Source organism: Ornithorhynchus anatinus, chromosome 14, assembly GCF_004115215.2.
Source record: "Ornithorhynchus anatinus isolate Pmale09 chromosome 14, mOrnAna1.pri.v4, whole genome shotgun sequence".
NCBI classification, from domain to species: domain Eukaryota; kingdom Metazoa; phylum Chordata; class Mammalia; order Monotremata; family Ornithorhynchidae; genus Ornithorhynchus; species Ornithorhynchus anatinus.
In genome coordinates, this window is record NC_041741.1 from 31,101,821 (window position 1) to 31,117,362 (window position 15,542).

The following is a 15,542-nucleotide window of genomic DNA, read 5'->3' on the forward strand; positions in this document are numbered from 1 at the left end:
TTAATTTCCTTTTGAATTGAAGCCCGAGAAAGTGACAGGGCCAGTGTCATTCAGGGAGCCTGCAGAATACATCCGGCTGGAGGCCCGGAAGTCACGAGTCCTAGTGTAATCGTGGCCTTTCGCTCAGGCCCCACACCCCTGCCTTAAGCGGGAGCTGCTGTCCACCGACGGCATCCGCTCCCTTTCCACATGACCAGCACCGCCCTGAAGGCGCAGGTCTCGATCGCCTTCCGCTCCTCACACCTGACGAGACTCGGATCGTACCCCGGCCTCCGGGCCTGACGTCCGTCCCTCGCCGGATGCCAAAAGAGGAGGGAGCGTGGCCTGGCGTTTGGGTCCCGAGCCCCAGAGTCAGAGGACCTGGGTCATGGGGAAAATGAAATTGAATGTTAAAATTGAGTTTTGGGCCAGGAGCTTGCTCAGAATTAATGTTTGTAACGTGAAAGAGAAGACTGAAATGTGAGCCTCGGTTTGGTTTCTCTACAGGGGAGAACTGCTTTTAAAAATGAACAAACCCTTGAAAGCAAAAGAAGCCTATCTTAGGGCTCTAGAGCTGGACAGAAACAACGCAGACCTTTGGTACAACTTGGCAATCGTTTACATAGAGCTAAAAGATCCACCTGAAGCGCTACAGAACTTTAACCGAGCCTTAGAACTGAGTCCCAAGCACAGATTGGCATTATTCAATTCTGCCCTGCTAATGCAAGAATCAGGTATGTCGACGTCTCTAAAAACGGGTCCCTCCGTTTCGTTTTGTGCAGAGAGAATTCCCTCTTTTTTTTCCCCTGCTTTTCAAAGAACTGAAGTAGATATAGTCGGGAGGGCCTGTGACCTTAGCAGTTCTTTCTGTGCGGTCTTGTTTTTCATCGGGGTTATACTGGGTGGCCTGATGATGGAAATGTTCAAAGACAGTTGCCCAGATCACCTCCCGTACCTCACTCTCCCCACCCACGCAACCATTAGTACCAGAAAGAATAACCGAGCCGTTACAGAAGCAGCACGGCCTAGTGGAAAGAGCACGGGCCTGGGAGGCAGAGGGCCTGGGTTCTAATCCTGGCTCCTCCACTTACCGCTGTGCGACCTTGGGCGAGTCACCGCGGTTTGTTCTGGGCAGGGGGAGTGTCTGCTAATTCTATTGTACTCTCCCAAGCGCTTAGTACAGTGCTCTGCACAGAGTAAGTGCTCGATAATAATAATAATGTTGGTATTTGTTAAGCGCTTCCTATGTGCAGAGCACTGTTCTAAGCGCTGGGGGAGATACAGGGCAATGAGGTTGTCCCACGTGTGAGGCTCACAGTCTTCATCCCCATTTTACAGATGAGCGAACTGAGGCATAGAGAAGTGAAGTGACTTGCCCACAGTCACACAGTTGACAATAATAGCACCGACTGATTTAATTCACTCACCTGCAAAATGAGACTCCAGAACCTGTTCTCCCTCCTACTTATATTCTTTGAGCCCCGAATGGGACCTGATTGTCGTCTATCTACCCCAGCGCCGAGTACAGTGCTTGGAACATAGTGGGGACTTAACAAATACCGCTATTATTATCGTAATAATTATTATTGTTATACAGTAGCGTCCAAGCTTTCACATTTTCCTTCCTAAACCCCGTGATGTATCCAGTCCTGTGTATCTTATGTGGTTTCACAAGATTAATTATCGCGCTACAGTCAACGGCCAGCATCCTAAACGGCTTCCAGTCCGAAGACCGAGAAGTACTCCGCTGAGTGGTTTTCACTGCTCCTCCTTGTCTGATTAAGGATTTCCCTTGGTCTCCGTTTTGCCTCTTTAGGTGATGCTAAACTTAGACCTGAAGCTAAAAAGAGACTTCTTAGCTACATAAAAGAAGAACCCCATGATGCTAATGGGTACTTCAATCTGGGTATGCTCGCGATGGATGACAAGAAGGATTCTGAAGCAGAGGCTTGGATGAAAAAAGCCATAAAGTTGCAAAAAGGTTTCCGAAGTGCATTGTTTAACCTGGCCCTCCTCTACTCGCAGACGGCAAAAGAATTGCTGGCTTTGCCGGTCCTAGAAGAACTCCTTCAGTATTATCCCGATCATGCCAAAGGGCTCATTTTAAAGGGAGACATTCTGATGAATCAGAAGAAAGATATAAGCGGAGCCAAAAAGTGTTTTGAAAAAATCCTGGAAATGGATCCCAACAACGTCCAGGGAAAGCACAACCTCTGTGTTGTCTATTTTGAGGAGAGGGACCTACTGAAAGCGGAAAAATGCCTCGTTGAGACCCTTGCTTTAGCACCACACGAGGAATATATCCAGAGGCATTTGAGTATTGTGAGGAGCAAGATATCTTCCTTGACTACTCCAGAGGCATCCCTGCTTTCAGCAGGAGAGACTGCGGGTGTGGGAGGGGGCAAAAAAACCACATTAGAAGACTTGAAAAGGAGGAAGGAACCCAAAGCCACCCAAACAACGAGTAGCAGTACTAAGCAAGGACAACTGTCTAAACCGAAGCAACAGTTGGAAAAAAACCCAGATAAAGAGATTAAAAAAAAATCAACAAAAGAAATCAAAGACATTGAAAAGAAAAGAGTTGCTGCTTTGAAGAGACTAGAGGAAATTGAACGAATTTTAAATGGTGAATAATCATGCTCTTTACCGTGTAACAATGAAATGGGAAATAACGTTTGATCTCTTGCTTACTGTCTATTCAGATTGGCCTGCTGGTCCGGTGCTTTGAAAAGATGGGAAGAGCATGGTAAAACGTAGCATTTATTATGCAACTTCTTACAGATTGAGAGATCCAAGTTGCCAGATTTTATATATGATTTTAGTGCGCGGGCATGGGATGTTTGGGGTATTGGAGAAGCATAGAAGGGTGGAGGAATCGCCTTCTTTAAAGCATTAAAAATATCTGGTAGCAAGCGGGCAAAAATGGAGCAACTCAAATGCTCTGCTTATTTTATTCTTTGACCTTTTTTTTTTAGCAGCTTCTTAAATTTATGCTTACCTGACTCTGACTGCGTATTAAAATCTCTTTTTTTCTTTGCATCACCGGTAATCAGAAGGTACCAAAAAACTGCTCTGACTAAACTTTGTGCAATGGAAATTGATCTTTCATTTCTTTCCATTTCAAAAGAAATGTACAGTGAAACGGATTTTTTAAACACGGGAATGTATAGAATGTGACTATAGTAGCATTTCAGCATATATTTTCCTAACTGTATGATTGTCTTTCAGTTTGCAGTCCAAGGCTATTCTTTCTAATAGCTGACGTGTACATTTCCAATGGTGCTTTTCTAAAAGGTTTCTGTCTTTCTTTTGAAAATGTATCTATTTTTGACAATTATAGGCCGCCCAATTATTTTTGTGTTGATTTGGGGGGGTTTTATTTGCTTCAGTACATTAGGTCCTGAAAAATGCAGGCACGCCGCAGTAAGCCATATTAGGGTTCCAGACAGTGGTATTTTTCGAAGCCTTTTTGAAGCGTATTAGGAGTCAAATATCCTCCTAAGGAAAAGTTATTTGGTCTTACTCATTAAAATGAGGATTGTGTGTGTGTGTGTGTGTGTGGATTTCAAAATAACTCATGGGGAGTTTTATAGTCAAACCCCTCATTTTAGTTCTACTGTATTTAGTTCTGTTTAGTTGAGAGACTGTGACGTCTGGTTTATTTCTAAGCACTACGTTCTATTGTTTGATATCTTGTCATAGCACGTGCGATTTTTATTAACTATTTTGACTACTGAATCTCTTAAATATGTTTCCACTAACATTTTGCAAGATGTCTGTTCTAATTCCTTTTTTTTCACGAGCCGGCTTTCAGTATTCATCACTTCAGCATGGTTTTAATGGTAGAACTGCTTTCCAGTGAGTCGTTTTCATGTAAATATATCACTGAGCTGACAAAACGCTTTGTATACTTGCCTTACGTCACCTATAAAAGTCTTTGAGTGAATCCGCTATGATAAAATTAGTTTCCCGTGAGACGTTTGGGGTGTTTTCAAATTTCAAAGTTTAGGAAATATATTTATTAGAAAATTAAATTCCTCTTTAAATGAACGGCTAGAAAAATAATGGGCATTTCCTTAGGGTGGCAGAATTCCAGCATTTTGAATAGAGGAATATTATAATTATCATTATTATCATTATTATTAACTGTGTATCAATAAAACACCCCAATTAAAATCATTTTGGGGTTTCATTTGGGTTTGGGGGAGAAGGGGTGCATTTGCGCTAAGCCTAGAATATTTTATTAAGAAACTTTAAAATATGATAGTGTTCCATGGTGGCAAGGTTAGTGAAACGTCTAGGTAAAAAAAAGGGTTGGTTTCTTGTCATGATTTCTTTTTTTTTTTTTTAAATTCTCATAACTGGTTGGGCATCATAGACCAGCAGTTACTAAATTCCAACCGCCTCTGAAATTGGTACTCAAGTTGAGGGGTTATAAGATCCAGTTCTTCAGGACTTAATTCTGTTGTTTTTCAACTTCATTTAAAACAAAGTCCAAACAAGTTCAGTTACAAAATGCAATCGTCGTTTAGAAAGTGTCTTAATTACCTCAGACTCCAGCTCTCATCCAGAAATTAGGGAGAGCTGCCTTTAAATAATTCCCTACAAACACTAATGAAAAGTACATACACTTATATGGCTCACATTTATATTGAACAGTTCCTCTGCATGATAAAAGGGTATTTAATGTAACTCTAAAAATATAACTGATTCTCGGGTCTGGTATATGTTTATCTGGCAGCTCCTGTTTGGCAGTTGTCGGTATCTGGGAACTCAAAAAAAAGACATCTAAAATGGAATGCCTTTTTATGGTATTATGGATTGTCTAGATGTGTATCATTTTTCTAAGTGTTATGTTTAATATTAAATTGATACTTTTTTAAATTTGACGTGAATTGCTTTTGTTCCGTAGAAAGAGCATCGAGGTGTCTTTTTGAGGGAATAGAGCGGCGAGCTTTTCAGAAGAACGCGTGGTACGGTGGATAGTAGAGCCGAAGCTTCATCCATGAGTGTCCTGCCCCCTTTAGACTCTCGTGCTGTTTCGGACTTTTAACTCGCTCCTTAAACCCTCCGGGTCCAAGCGCTTCCTCCATCGCCTGCCCCTAATAATGGCCGTTCCGCCCCTTTCATCGTTAAAATCACCAGATTTTAGATCGCCATCGTTAGATCACCAGTTGTGATCTCCTTAAACTCTCCCTGAACCTGGCCCATTCCTCCTTCCCCCTGCCTTCTCTTCGACTCGCCCGTCCTTCCCAGCTGTACGGCAAGAGGAGCTCTCCCTGCTCTTCGAATCCGTCACCCCATCTTCCTTCTACCCTTTCTTTCCAAACTCCCCAAGTGAATTGTTCCACTGCATTCTCTTCCACTCCGCCGGTTCTCTCACTGACCCCCTGCAGTCGCGCTTCCACACCCTCGCTCTTGAGAAACTGCCCTCTCTTCGGTCACCGATGATCCCCTTCGTGCCAAATCCAACAGCCTCTCCTCCATCTTAATCTTCCTCAACCCCTCCGCTGCCTTGGTCTTTTTTAACTGGAAATCCTATGAGGTTGACATGTTTGATAACGGGAGACAAGATGCTATCAGGTCCTCAACTCGCCCGCACCTGGGAGAGGCTGCAGAGAGCAGTTAGGGAGGGAAGAAAAGCAGGTGCAAATATTTTTTATAAAGGGTGAAGGCATGGGATAGGAGGTGGAGGTAGAGGGGATAGATTTTAAAGGCAGATGGAAGATGTCTTGAGAGGTAGCTGGGAAGGGTTTATGCGGAAGAGAGCAAGTGAAGGGCAGAGAACTGAATGGGAGATTTGGGGAAGTTTAAATCTGAGAGTTTGTGTCAGTGAAGTACTAATAATAATGATGTTGGCAGAGCACCGTTCTAAGCGCCGGGGTCATCAGGTTGTCCCACGTGAGGCTCACAGTCTTAATCCCCATTTTACAGTTGAGGTGACTGGGGCACAGAGAAGTGAAGTGACTTGCCCACAGTCACACAGCTGACAAGCGGCAGAGCCGGGATTCGACCTCATGACGTCTGACTCCCAAGTCCGGGCTCTTTCCACTGAGCCACGAGAGGTTATAGAGTTGAAGCAGCAGCATGGCCTAGCGGAATAAGCTCAGGCCTGGAAGACAGAGGACCGGGATTCTAATTCCACCTGTCTGCTCTGCGACCTTGGGCAAGTCACTTCACTTCTCTGTGCCTCATTCTCCTCAAACGTAAAATGGTGATATCTGTTCTCCCTCCTACTTAGACTATGGGCCCCATTTGGGACCGGGACTATGTCCGGTCTGATTAATTTGTGTTTAGAACAGTGCTTGACACACAGTCAGTGCTTAACAAATGCCATGGAAAGAAGAAGGTAGATATGGGGGAAAGGGAGATATCGGGAGTGTGAGGAGGGAGTTAAAAATCCGAAATAGTTAACGTTGAGAAGTGGCTTTGCTTGGCAAAATAGAAGGCAAGTTACAGGAGAGGATGAATTTGTGATGTAACTCTAGTCTCCCAAGTACTTAGTACAGGGCCCTTTGCGCAAACATTGAAGGCTCGATAATTAAACGGTAGACGAGGTCGGCCTGGCTCCTCTGTTACCGTCACCAGCACAATTAGAGGAGCAGAGGAAACGTATTATGGAAGTGCAGATTCACCAGAGGCGCAAGAGTTGAGTTCAGCAGAGAGGATGTAGTTGTGGGTAAGGATTTGTGCATCGAGAAAGCACGGAACGTGTCTACGAAGTCTCTCCTACCGTGCTCTCCCAAGCGGTTAGAACAGCGCTCTGCACGCAGCGCTCGATAAATACTACTGATCGATTGAAGACAGGGGAGCTTGGGTGAGATAAGTCGGGTATGTCGAGCAGTGTTAGTATGCACAATGGAGTTAAAAACGAATTTTCAGCGGTAGGTGGGCTTATCAACTATTTCCTTGACTTCTTAATCTTATCGAATTCTATTGAGCTCAACACGATCTGGCATGTCATAATCTTACAAATGGCTTCAGTAGGACATTTTATTTGGCCAGAGAATGCAGAAAACGGGAGTAAAATGAGGAACTTCAAATGACATGAAATATGCAGTTAGTCCATAAAGTAACTTCATTAAAAATGTAATAGGTGGAATTTTCACGCGAGTAGTACCTGTGGAGAACGGAGCTGAGTTACCAGACACCCGAAGGATCCGAACACCGGAAGGGCTTTGATACTGCACAGCCTCTGGTGTTCGCTTCACTGGACCAGCAGCGTGTACGTTTACTGTCAGATTGTATTCCCCCAAGCGCCTAGTACAGTGCTCTGCACACAGCGAGCAAACAGTACGATTGAAAGGACGAGGTATTTAGTATATTCACACTAAATGGTAGGAAGCCAGACTCGGTGTATGATGGGCCGTTAATGATACTGACCACCCTAAAGGGAGACGAGATGTTACCCGCTGAAAGGCAAAAAGTGGAGGAGATTCCCTTGTAAAATAAAAACGGCCCATCAACAAACTAATTTTCTCAAGGTGTAGACCACAGCCTAATAGAGCGCAAGTTTGGGGCTCAGAGGAACTGAGTTCTTTTCCCTCTCTGCCACGTGTCTGCTCGGCAACTTTACGCTAGTTACTTAACTTCTCTGTTTCTCAGTTTCCTCATCTCTAAAACGGGGATTGGATACCTGTTTTTGTTTGTTTTCCTGCTATTTGTGCTTACTGTGTGTCAAACAGAGTTCTGAGTACTGGGTAGGTACAGTTAATTAGGTCAGACAACGGACTCTGTCCCTCAGTGGGCTCACAGTCTTAAGTAGGAGGGAGAACAGGTATTGAATCCCCATTTTACAGTTGAGGAAACCAAGGCACAGAGAAGTTTAGTGACTTGCCGAAGGTCACGCAGCAAGCAATTGGCAGAGCCAAGATTAGAACCCAGGTTCTCTGGTCTCCCGGGTCCGTTCTCTTTCCGTTAGGTCGCTCTCCTTCCTCTCATTTAGACTGAAAGCCCCAGGTGGGACAGGGAATTTTTCTGATCTGATTATTATTTAACCCAGTGTTTAGTGCAGGGCTTGACACACAGTAAGCGCCTAACGCTTGGCATCATTATTATTATCATCATTTATTATTACTTGGGACTCTAGAGACCCTTGGAGTTAATGATTCATTGCTTTCGGGAGGTCCAAGGAAGATGAAAGATTTGGATCACTGACCCTGGGATACTGGAAATATTAGAGGAAGAGGTGGATGAAATTTAATTAATTGCTGTTTTAATCTAGGAGAAATGACTAATTTGCAGCAGAAAAAAATGTTTTTAAAGCATCAGAGCGTCATGCATAATTGAAAAGCACTTTGAATACTATAAACACAAACTAAAAGAACTGTACGGCGTCCTCGTTAATAATCTTTGCTGAGAGGCAAAGCGGTATGAGAAATTGGCTCTTACTGGAAAGCTCCGCTTTATTAGCACCTAATGACCCTCGTCCTTTCGGTGAAGTTCCCAGAGAATATCCCTCTCAGAAATGCAGAAAAGATAAGAGCCTCTCTCCCTATTTCCTTCATGAGAAGTACCAGACTGTTGGCTCAGATGAATGCTCCTTCCAGATGAGAATACTGTCTCAAACGGGGGCAAGAATCCTTGGAGAAACCAACAAATGCTATACTTGGAGGAACTATGCAATGACTGCCCCCTTCCCTCTTGCCAGGTGTCTTAGAGGTTAACGTTTAGTACAGTGCTAGGCCCACAACACTCAATAAATACCACGATCGCTACCAATTAATAATGTGGGTATTTGTTAAGCGCTTACTACGTGCAGAGCCCTGTTCTAAGCGCTGGGGTAGATACAGGGTCATCAGGTCGTCCCACGTGAGGCTCACAGTCTTAATCGCCATTTTGCAGATGAGGTAAGTGAGGAACAGAGAGGTGAAGTGACTCGCCCACAGTCACACAGCTGACGAGTGGCCGAGCCGGGAGTCGAACCCATGACCTCTGACTCCAAAGCCCAGGCTTTTTTCACTGAGCCGCGCTGCTTCCCCGATCAACATCTCTATTCCCCTCTGCAGTAGCCTTCCCTCCACTAACCTATTATGGATTGATTGTCGTTGCAAGTACACCAAACTCCCCTGAATCTGTACAGATTCTAAGCCTGCACAACTTCTCGGGGAATGAATTCCAAACCCTTGCTACCTGCTTTGGGAATCAATCAATCAGTGGTATTTATTGAATGTTAACCGTGTGCGGGGCATTGCGCGTCTTCAGGCGTTAATGGTGCTGATGCGGGATGCGGTCAATTAATCAGTGGTGTCTATTGAGCACTTGCCAGGAGCGGAACACTGTTTTAAGCGCTTGGGAGAGTACTATGCAACAGAATTATTAGGAATAAATAATTTATAATGTATAATTTAAATATAGGTACACAAGTGCTGTGGGGCTGGGGGTGCGGTAAATATCAAATGTCCACATGTGATGATGATGATAACGATGACGGTATTGGCTAAATGCTTACTCGGGCCTTGTCCTAAATGCTGGAGTAGCTACAAGGTCATCGGGTTGGACAGTCCTTGTCCCACATGGGGCTCACAGTCTTAATCCCCATTTTACAGATGAGGTAAGTGAGGCACAGAGAAGTGAAGTGACTTGCCCAAGGTCACACAAGCCCACCTCCCAATTTATTCCTGTCTTAATCCCTTCTTTCGGTAATATTTCACTTCCCCCGGAAGTCCATATGTACAGTTTACATACAGGAGGTTCTTGAAATGATGCATCGATTGGTTTCTGTAAACTCTCTTCAATTTTCTCCGGAACAATCTTTGAAATGGGGGATCGGTTCTTGAACCAAGACCGGATCCCTATCTGTAGTAATAATAGTAATAACGATGGTATTTGTCAAGTGCTTATTATGTGCCAGACACTGTCGTAAGCACTGGGTGGGATACAAGCAAATCGAGTCGGACGCAGTCCCGATCCTCTGTGGGATTCAGTATTCAAATCACCCGGAGTAATTTAGTCACTCGACTGTATGTGAGCAGTATAGCTGCGTTAAAATCATTCATTCAGCTGTATTTATTAATAGTGATAATGATGGCATTTAATAATGTTGGTATTTGTTAAGCGCTTACTATGTGCCGAGCCCTGTTCTAAGCGCCGGGGGAGACACAGAGTCATCAGGCTGTCCCACGTGAGGCTCACAGTTAATCCCCATTTCACAGATGAGGTAACTGAGGCACAGAGAAGTGAAGTGACTTGCCCACAGTCACACAGCTAACAAGTGGCAGATCCGGGATTCGAACTCACGACCTCTGACTCCCAAGCCCGGGCTCTTACCACTGAGCCACTCCGCTTCTCTTATTCGTGAAGTGCTTACTCTGTGCAAAGCGCTGTTCTAAGCGCTGGGTGATACAAGGTGATCAGGTTGTCCCCCGCGGGACTCACAATCCCCCTTTTACAGAAGAGGTAACTGAGGCACGGAGAGGTTAACGACGCCCGTTACTTTAAAATCGCTTTAATGTTCATTCATTCATTCAATAGTATTTATTGAGCGCTTACTATGTGCAGAGCACTTGTACTAAGCGCTCGGAATGGACAAATCGGTAACAGAGACAGTCCCTGCCCTTTGACGGGCTTACGGTCTAATCGGGGGAGACGGACAGACGAGAACTATAGCAATAAATACGGATGTGTGGTACGGTTGACCGGGAGAGAAATCGAGTAGAGGGCGGGGAGCGGGTCCACCAACCCTTCCGCGTTATACTCTCCCAAGCGCTCACTACAGTGCTCCTCATAGAGCAAGTGCTCAATAAATACCACCGAAGGGAGTGAGCTTGTCGGGGAAAGCGAACGTGTCTTCCAACTCTGCCGTGTTGTACTCTCCCAACCGCTTAGTACAGTGCCGTGCACATAATAAGCATTCAGTGAATGCCCTCGATGACGATGAATAAATAGGATTAATCAAAGTTTTCTAAGTGCTGTTTGGCTTAACCTGAAAGATCTGAAGGCGATGACTTCCTGTAGAATTGCATCGTTTTCCAAGATAGTGCTTCCGGTAAAATCAACTGTATTAATAACAGTTGTGGTATTGTTAAAGCGCTTGCTATGTGCCGGGCACCGTACTAAGCGCTGGGGTGAGTGCAAGCAAACTGGATTAGACAGAGTCCCTGGCCCGTGTGGGACTCCCAGTCTCAACCCCCATTTTACAGATGTGGCCACTGAGGCCCAGTGAAGCGACTTGCCCGGGGCCACACGGCAGACAAGTGGCGGAGATGGGATTAGAACCCGTGACCCTGACTGTCAGGCCCGCGCTCTATCCGTGATGCCGTGCTGCTTCAGTGCACATCCTGCTGACCCTGGGCGGCCGATTCATCTCGTATCTACCCTGGCGTTGAGCACAAGGCTTGGCATAGAGTGAGCGCTGAACAAGTACCCCAATTATTAAGATTAGCGTGGCCATTTCTCTTCTCCCTCCCCTAAGGAAAGGTTACGTGCGAAGAGGTGACCCGGAATATTGGTCACTGAATCACTCGGGGGAAAACAGCTTAGTACAGTGCTCTGCACATAGTAAGCGCTCGATAAATACCATTGAACGAATGGATGAAAACAGGGGCACCGGGGAACATCCCTCACAGTCTGGGAGACCTAGAAAGACTAGGAACCCGGCAGCCTAAATTAAATAAATTTAATATAATTAAACTAAGTCTAAACCCCGGCAGCCTCACCCAACTCAAACCAGGCTCATCACAAGGAGGTGCCTCATTTACTTTTGTCTCGGAGGGTAACAGCGAAGGGAAAACGAATGAAGAAATAATAATAATGTTGGTGTTGGTTAAGCGCGTACTATGTGCAGAGCACTGTTCTGAGCGCCGGGGGAGACGAGGTTGTCCCACGTGAGGCTCACGGTCTTCATCCCCCTTTTCCAGACGAGGGAACTGAGGCCCAGAGAAGTGAAGCGACTTGCCCACGGTCACCCAGCTGACAGGTGGCAGAGCCGGGATTCGAACCCACGACCTCTGACTCCCAAGCCCGGGCTCTTGCCACTGAGCCACGCTGCTCCTGATAGGCTATATGCTGATATGCTGTAGAAAGCATATCCTATCAACCATGCTCTTTTATTCTTCTCTCACTAAATACACATGGTTGGCTAATCGTTAATATCACGTCCTACCTAAAAATCCTTGAAATGCTTTCGTCTTTCTCAGCTGTGTGAAATCTCGTGTGGAAGCTTGGAATCCTGAGAACTCTTAATGAAAAAAAGTCAGGGAGCAATTGGGCTGGCGATGTGAAGATGCGCAAATCAATGCCGCAGCGCGTTGAGACCGTCGCCATAACAATTTCAAACAGATACGGTATTATTAACTTGACTTTGGCAGCTCTCTTTTAACTTTTCTAAACGGTCACCAAGTGGCTCTGGTTTATTTAACTCTCAAAAAAAAAGGACGATTGAGGTAGTTCAGCCTGTTTAACATCATCCCAACCCGACCTAGAGGTAATCCAAGGGAATTTCACGTGTCTTTCATTCGATTCCATTATCCCCTTCCACAGACTCTGAATTGAAAACAATATTTTTAAAATTTCGAGCCAACCCACATTTTGACACCCAAGTATATTAAAATGGACCAAAGAGCAATAGTTCACCCTAGTAGTACTTTGCTCTTCATTTTTGTTGCTTCACACTCAGAGCTTTCCTCACCCTTTGTTTTCAATAAGGGAGAGTTTACGGAATGTCATTATTTTCTTCTTGCTCCCTCAACACGCCCTTCGTCAATCAATGACTGCCATTTATTGAGCACTTACTCTGTGCAGAGCACTGTTGAGCACTTACTATGTTCCAAACACTGCTTTAAGCGCTGGGGGAGAGACAAGGTGATCAGGTTGTCCCACGTGGGGCTCACGGTTCTTCATCCCCATTTTACAGTTGAGGTAACTGAGGCACAGAGAAGTGAAGTGACTTGCCCAAAGTCACACAACTGACGATAATAATAATGGTGGTATTTGTTCCGCGCTTACTATGTGCAAAGCACTGCTCTAAGCGCTGGGGGGATACAAGGTGAACAGGTTGTCCCACGTGGGGCTCACGGTTTTTAATCCCCATTTTACAAGTGAGGTAACTGGGGCACAGAGAGGTGAAGTGACTTGCCCAGAGTCACAGAGCTGGCAAGCGGCGGAGCGGGGATTCGAACCCATGACCTCGGACTCCCAAGCCCGGGTTCTTCCCCCTGAGCCACGAAGTGGCGGAGCCGCGATTAGAACCCACGACCTCCGACTCCCAAGTCCGTCCTCTTTCCACTGCACCGCGCTGCTTCTCGTGTTCATTTATGTCACCCAAAAGTATTTCTTCTAAATCATTTGTAGTGGGCTCTGCACAGAGTAAACGTAATAACTGCCACTGTTTGCAATAACCAACGATAGTAATGATAATTGCGGTATTAGTCAAGTGTCAACTATATGCCAAGCACTATGGCAAGTGCTGGACTAATACATCAAAATCAGGTCATACATCGTTCTACCATTCCACCTAGTAATAGTAGTAGTCGTAGTATTTATAATAATGGTGGTATTTGTTAAGCGCTTACTATGTGCCGAGCACCGTTCTAAGCGCTGGGGTAGACACAGGGGAATCAGGTTGTCCCACGTGGGGCTCACGGTTTTCATCCCCATTTTACAGATGAGGGAACTGGGGCACCGAGAAGCTAAGTGACTTGCCCACAGTCACCCAGCTGACAAGTGGCAGAGCCGGGATTCGAACCCATGACCTCTGACTCCAAAGCCCAGGCTCTTTCCACTGAGCCACGCTGCTAGATACCAGGGTCAATCTCAGGATCAGGAAAGGAGCCTTTGAATTCACGGGAGACGTTCTTACACCTCTGTCAAGTAACCTGGAACTACCAGAGGGGAAATGAACTCGGTAATTGTTTCAGGGGAAAACGTGAGGTGAAGCAGCGTGGCTCGGTGGAAAGAGCCCGGGCTTCGGACTCAGAGGTCATGAGTTCGACTCCCGGCTCTGCCACTTGTCGGCTGTGTGACCGTGGGCAAGTCACTTAACTTCTCTGGGCCTCAGTTCCCTCATCTGTAAAACGGGGATTAACTGTGAGCCTCACGTGGGACGACCCGATTATCCTGTATCTACCCCAGCGCTTAGAACAGTTCACACGGGTTCTGCGCTCTTATAGTAGTCGATTTTTTAGTTCATCTAACTGCCCTTTGAAATGTTTCTCTGAATAACAAAAGAATAAAGGATTATGAGAATTACTATGAGAAGACTTTCTTCTAACTTCCAGAAGTCTCCCAGCATGGAAAGTTTTCCTAAAAGCCATATTATAATAATAATAATAATAATAATAAATTGTGGAATTTTAAGTACTTACTATGTGCCAATCTTTGTAATGATGATGGTAGTGTTAAGTGCTTACTATGTGCCAGAGACTGTACTAAATGCTGGAGTACACATCAGATAATCAGGTCAGACACAGTCCCTGTATCGCGTGGGACTCAGAGTCTAAGTAGGAGGGAGGACAGGCATTTAACCCCCATTTTGCAGAAGAGGAAACTGAGACACGGAGAAAAGTACGCGACTTGTCCAAGGTCACCAAGTAAGCAAGTGGCAGAGCTAGGATTTGAACCCAGGTCTCCCTATTCCCGGGTCTGTCCCTCTATTCAGGAGGCCACGTAGCTTCCCGTTTGCGGTTGAAGAATCATTTTCACCGTCTGGAAATGTTAACCTGTCCAAATGTAATTTTAAAAAACTGCAATATAATGACCCTTCCCAGTTTGGAAAACGTTTTGTGTCAACACAGCGCACACTTCAGTAGTACTGTTCGTATAGGGGGAAAAGCTGTAGATCGTCTTTAGGGCAGTCCTGACAAGCATTGTTGGGAGTCAGCCAAAATTTAATAGTTATTTTAAGACTGATGGGAGCTAATGTCAAAAGCTATTACATGTAATGTCAAAAGACACTGCACATCCTTACAATTTTGGACTTTCTGTTCCCGAGGACGTCCTTAAAAAGATGCCAACTTTAATTTTTTGTCCCGCCTACGTTGATGGGGAATTGCCAGTAAGCTGGAAGTTTCTCATTCAGAATTTTGGCATCTGTGGTAATGTATCCAGATAGAGTTTTCTTCAGAGACTTCTAACAACTTAATAGATTTTGATGTGTTTTTTATTCTTTTTATATCCCCATATATCCCTTGAGCACTCCCAAGAGTTAGGTTGGGGTTTGGTATTGTAATATCATCATTTCTAAATGAGGAAACTGGGGCTCAGAGAAGTTATGTGACCTCCCCAGCGTTTCATAGGAAGCCAGTTGTGGTACTGGAAGATCAGTCTCTATTTTCTGACTCGGTCAGGTAGACTGTACCATTTCTAGTTAATGGTTTTTTTCAACGGTATACCTGCTTTCTATTCCTCCTGAATCCCAGGCCGTGCTCTCTCCACGATGCCATGCTGCCTCTCTACTACTCCATGTTGCTTCTAGTAGAAGTCGACTAGTAGACGCTGTAGTAATAGTGAGTGCCCACTTAGTGAGGGGTGTTGTATTGGGCACTTGGAAAGTACAAAATAATCAAGTGACACGTTGCTTGCTCTCAGGGAGCTTATATTCTACTAGGGGAGACAAACATAAAACA

At 45.1% G+C, this 15,542-nt stretch overlaps 1 protein-coding gene across 6 annotated transcripts in view; it reads left to right on the forward strand.

Annotated features, from left to right (window-relative positions):
- TMTC3 (transmembrane O-mannosyltransferase targeting cadherins 3) overlaps positions 1-4,868 on the forward strand; it is a 48,533-nt gene extending 43,665 nt beyond the window's left edge. For all 6 annotated transcript variants that reach the window (XM_029078826.2, XM_029078825.2, XM_029078829.2 and 3 more), the window contains 2 exons: positions 487-713; positions 1,796-4,868. In XM_029078826.2, coding sequence (XP_028934659.1) covers positions 487-713; positions 1,796-2,613 — 1,045 coding nt within the window. In that variant the 3' untranslated portion in view covers positions 2,614-4,868. The remainder of the gene's footprint in view (positions 1-486; positions 714-1,795) is intronic.
- The last annotated feature ends 10,674 nt before the right edge of the window (positions 4,869-15,542 follow it).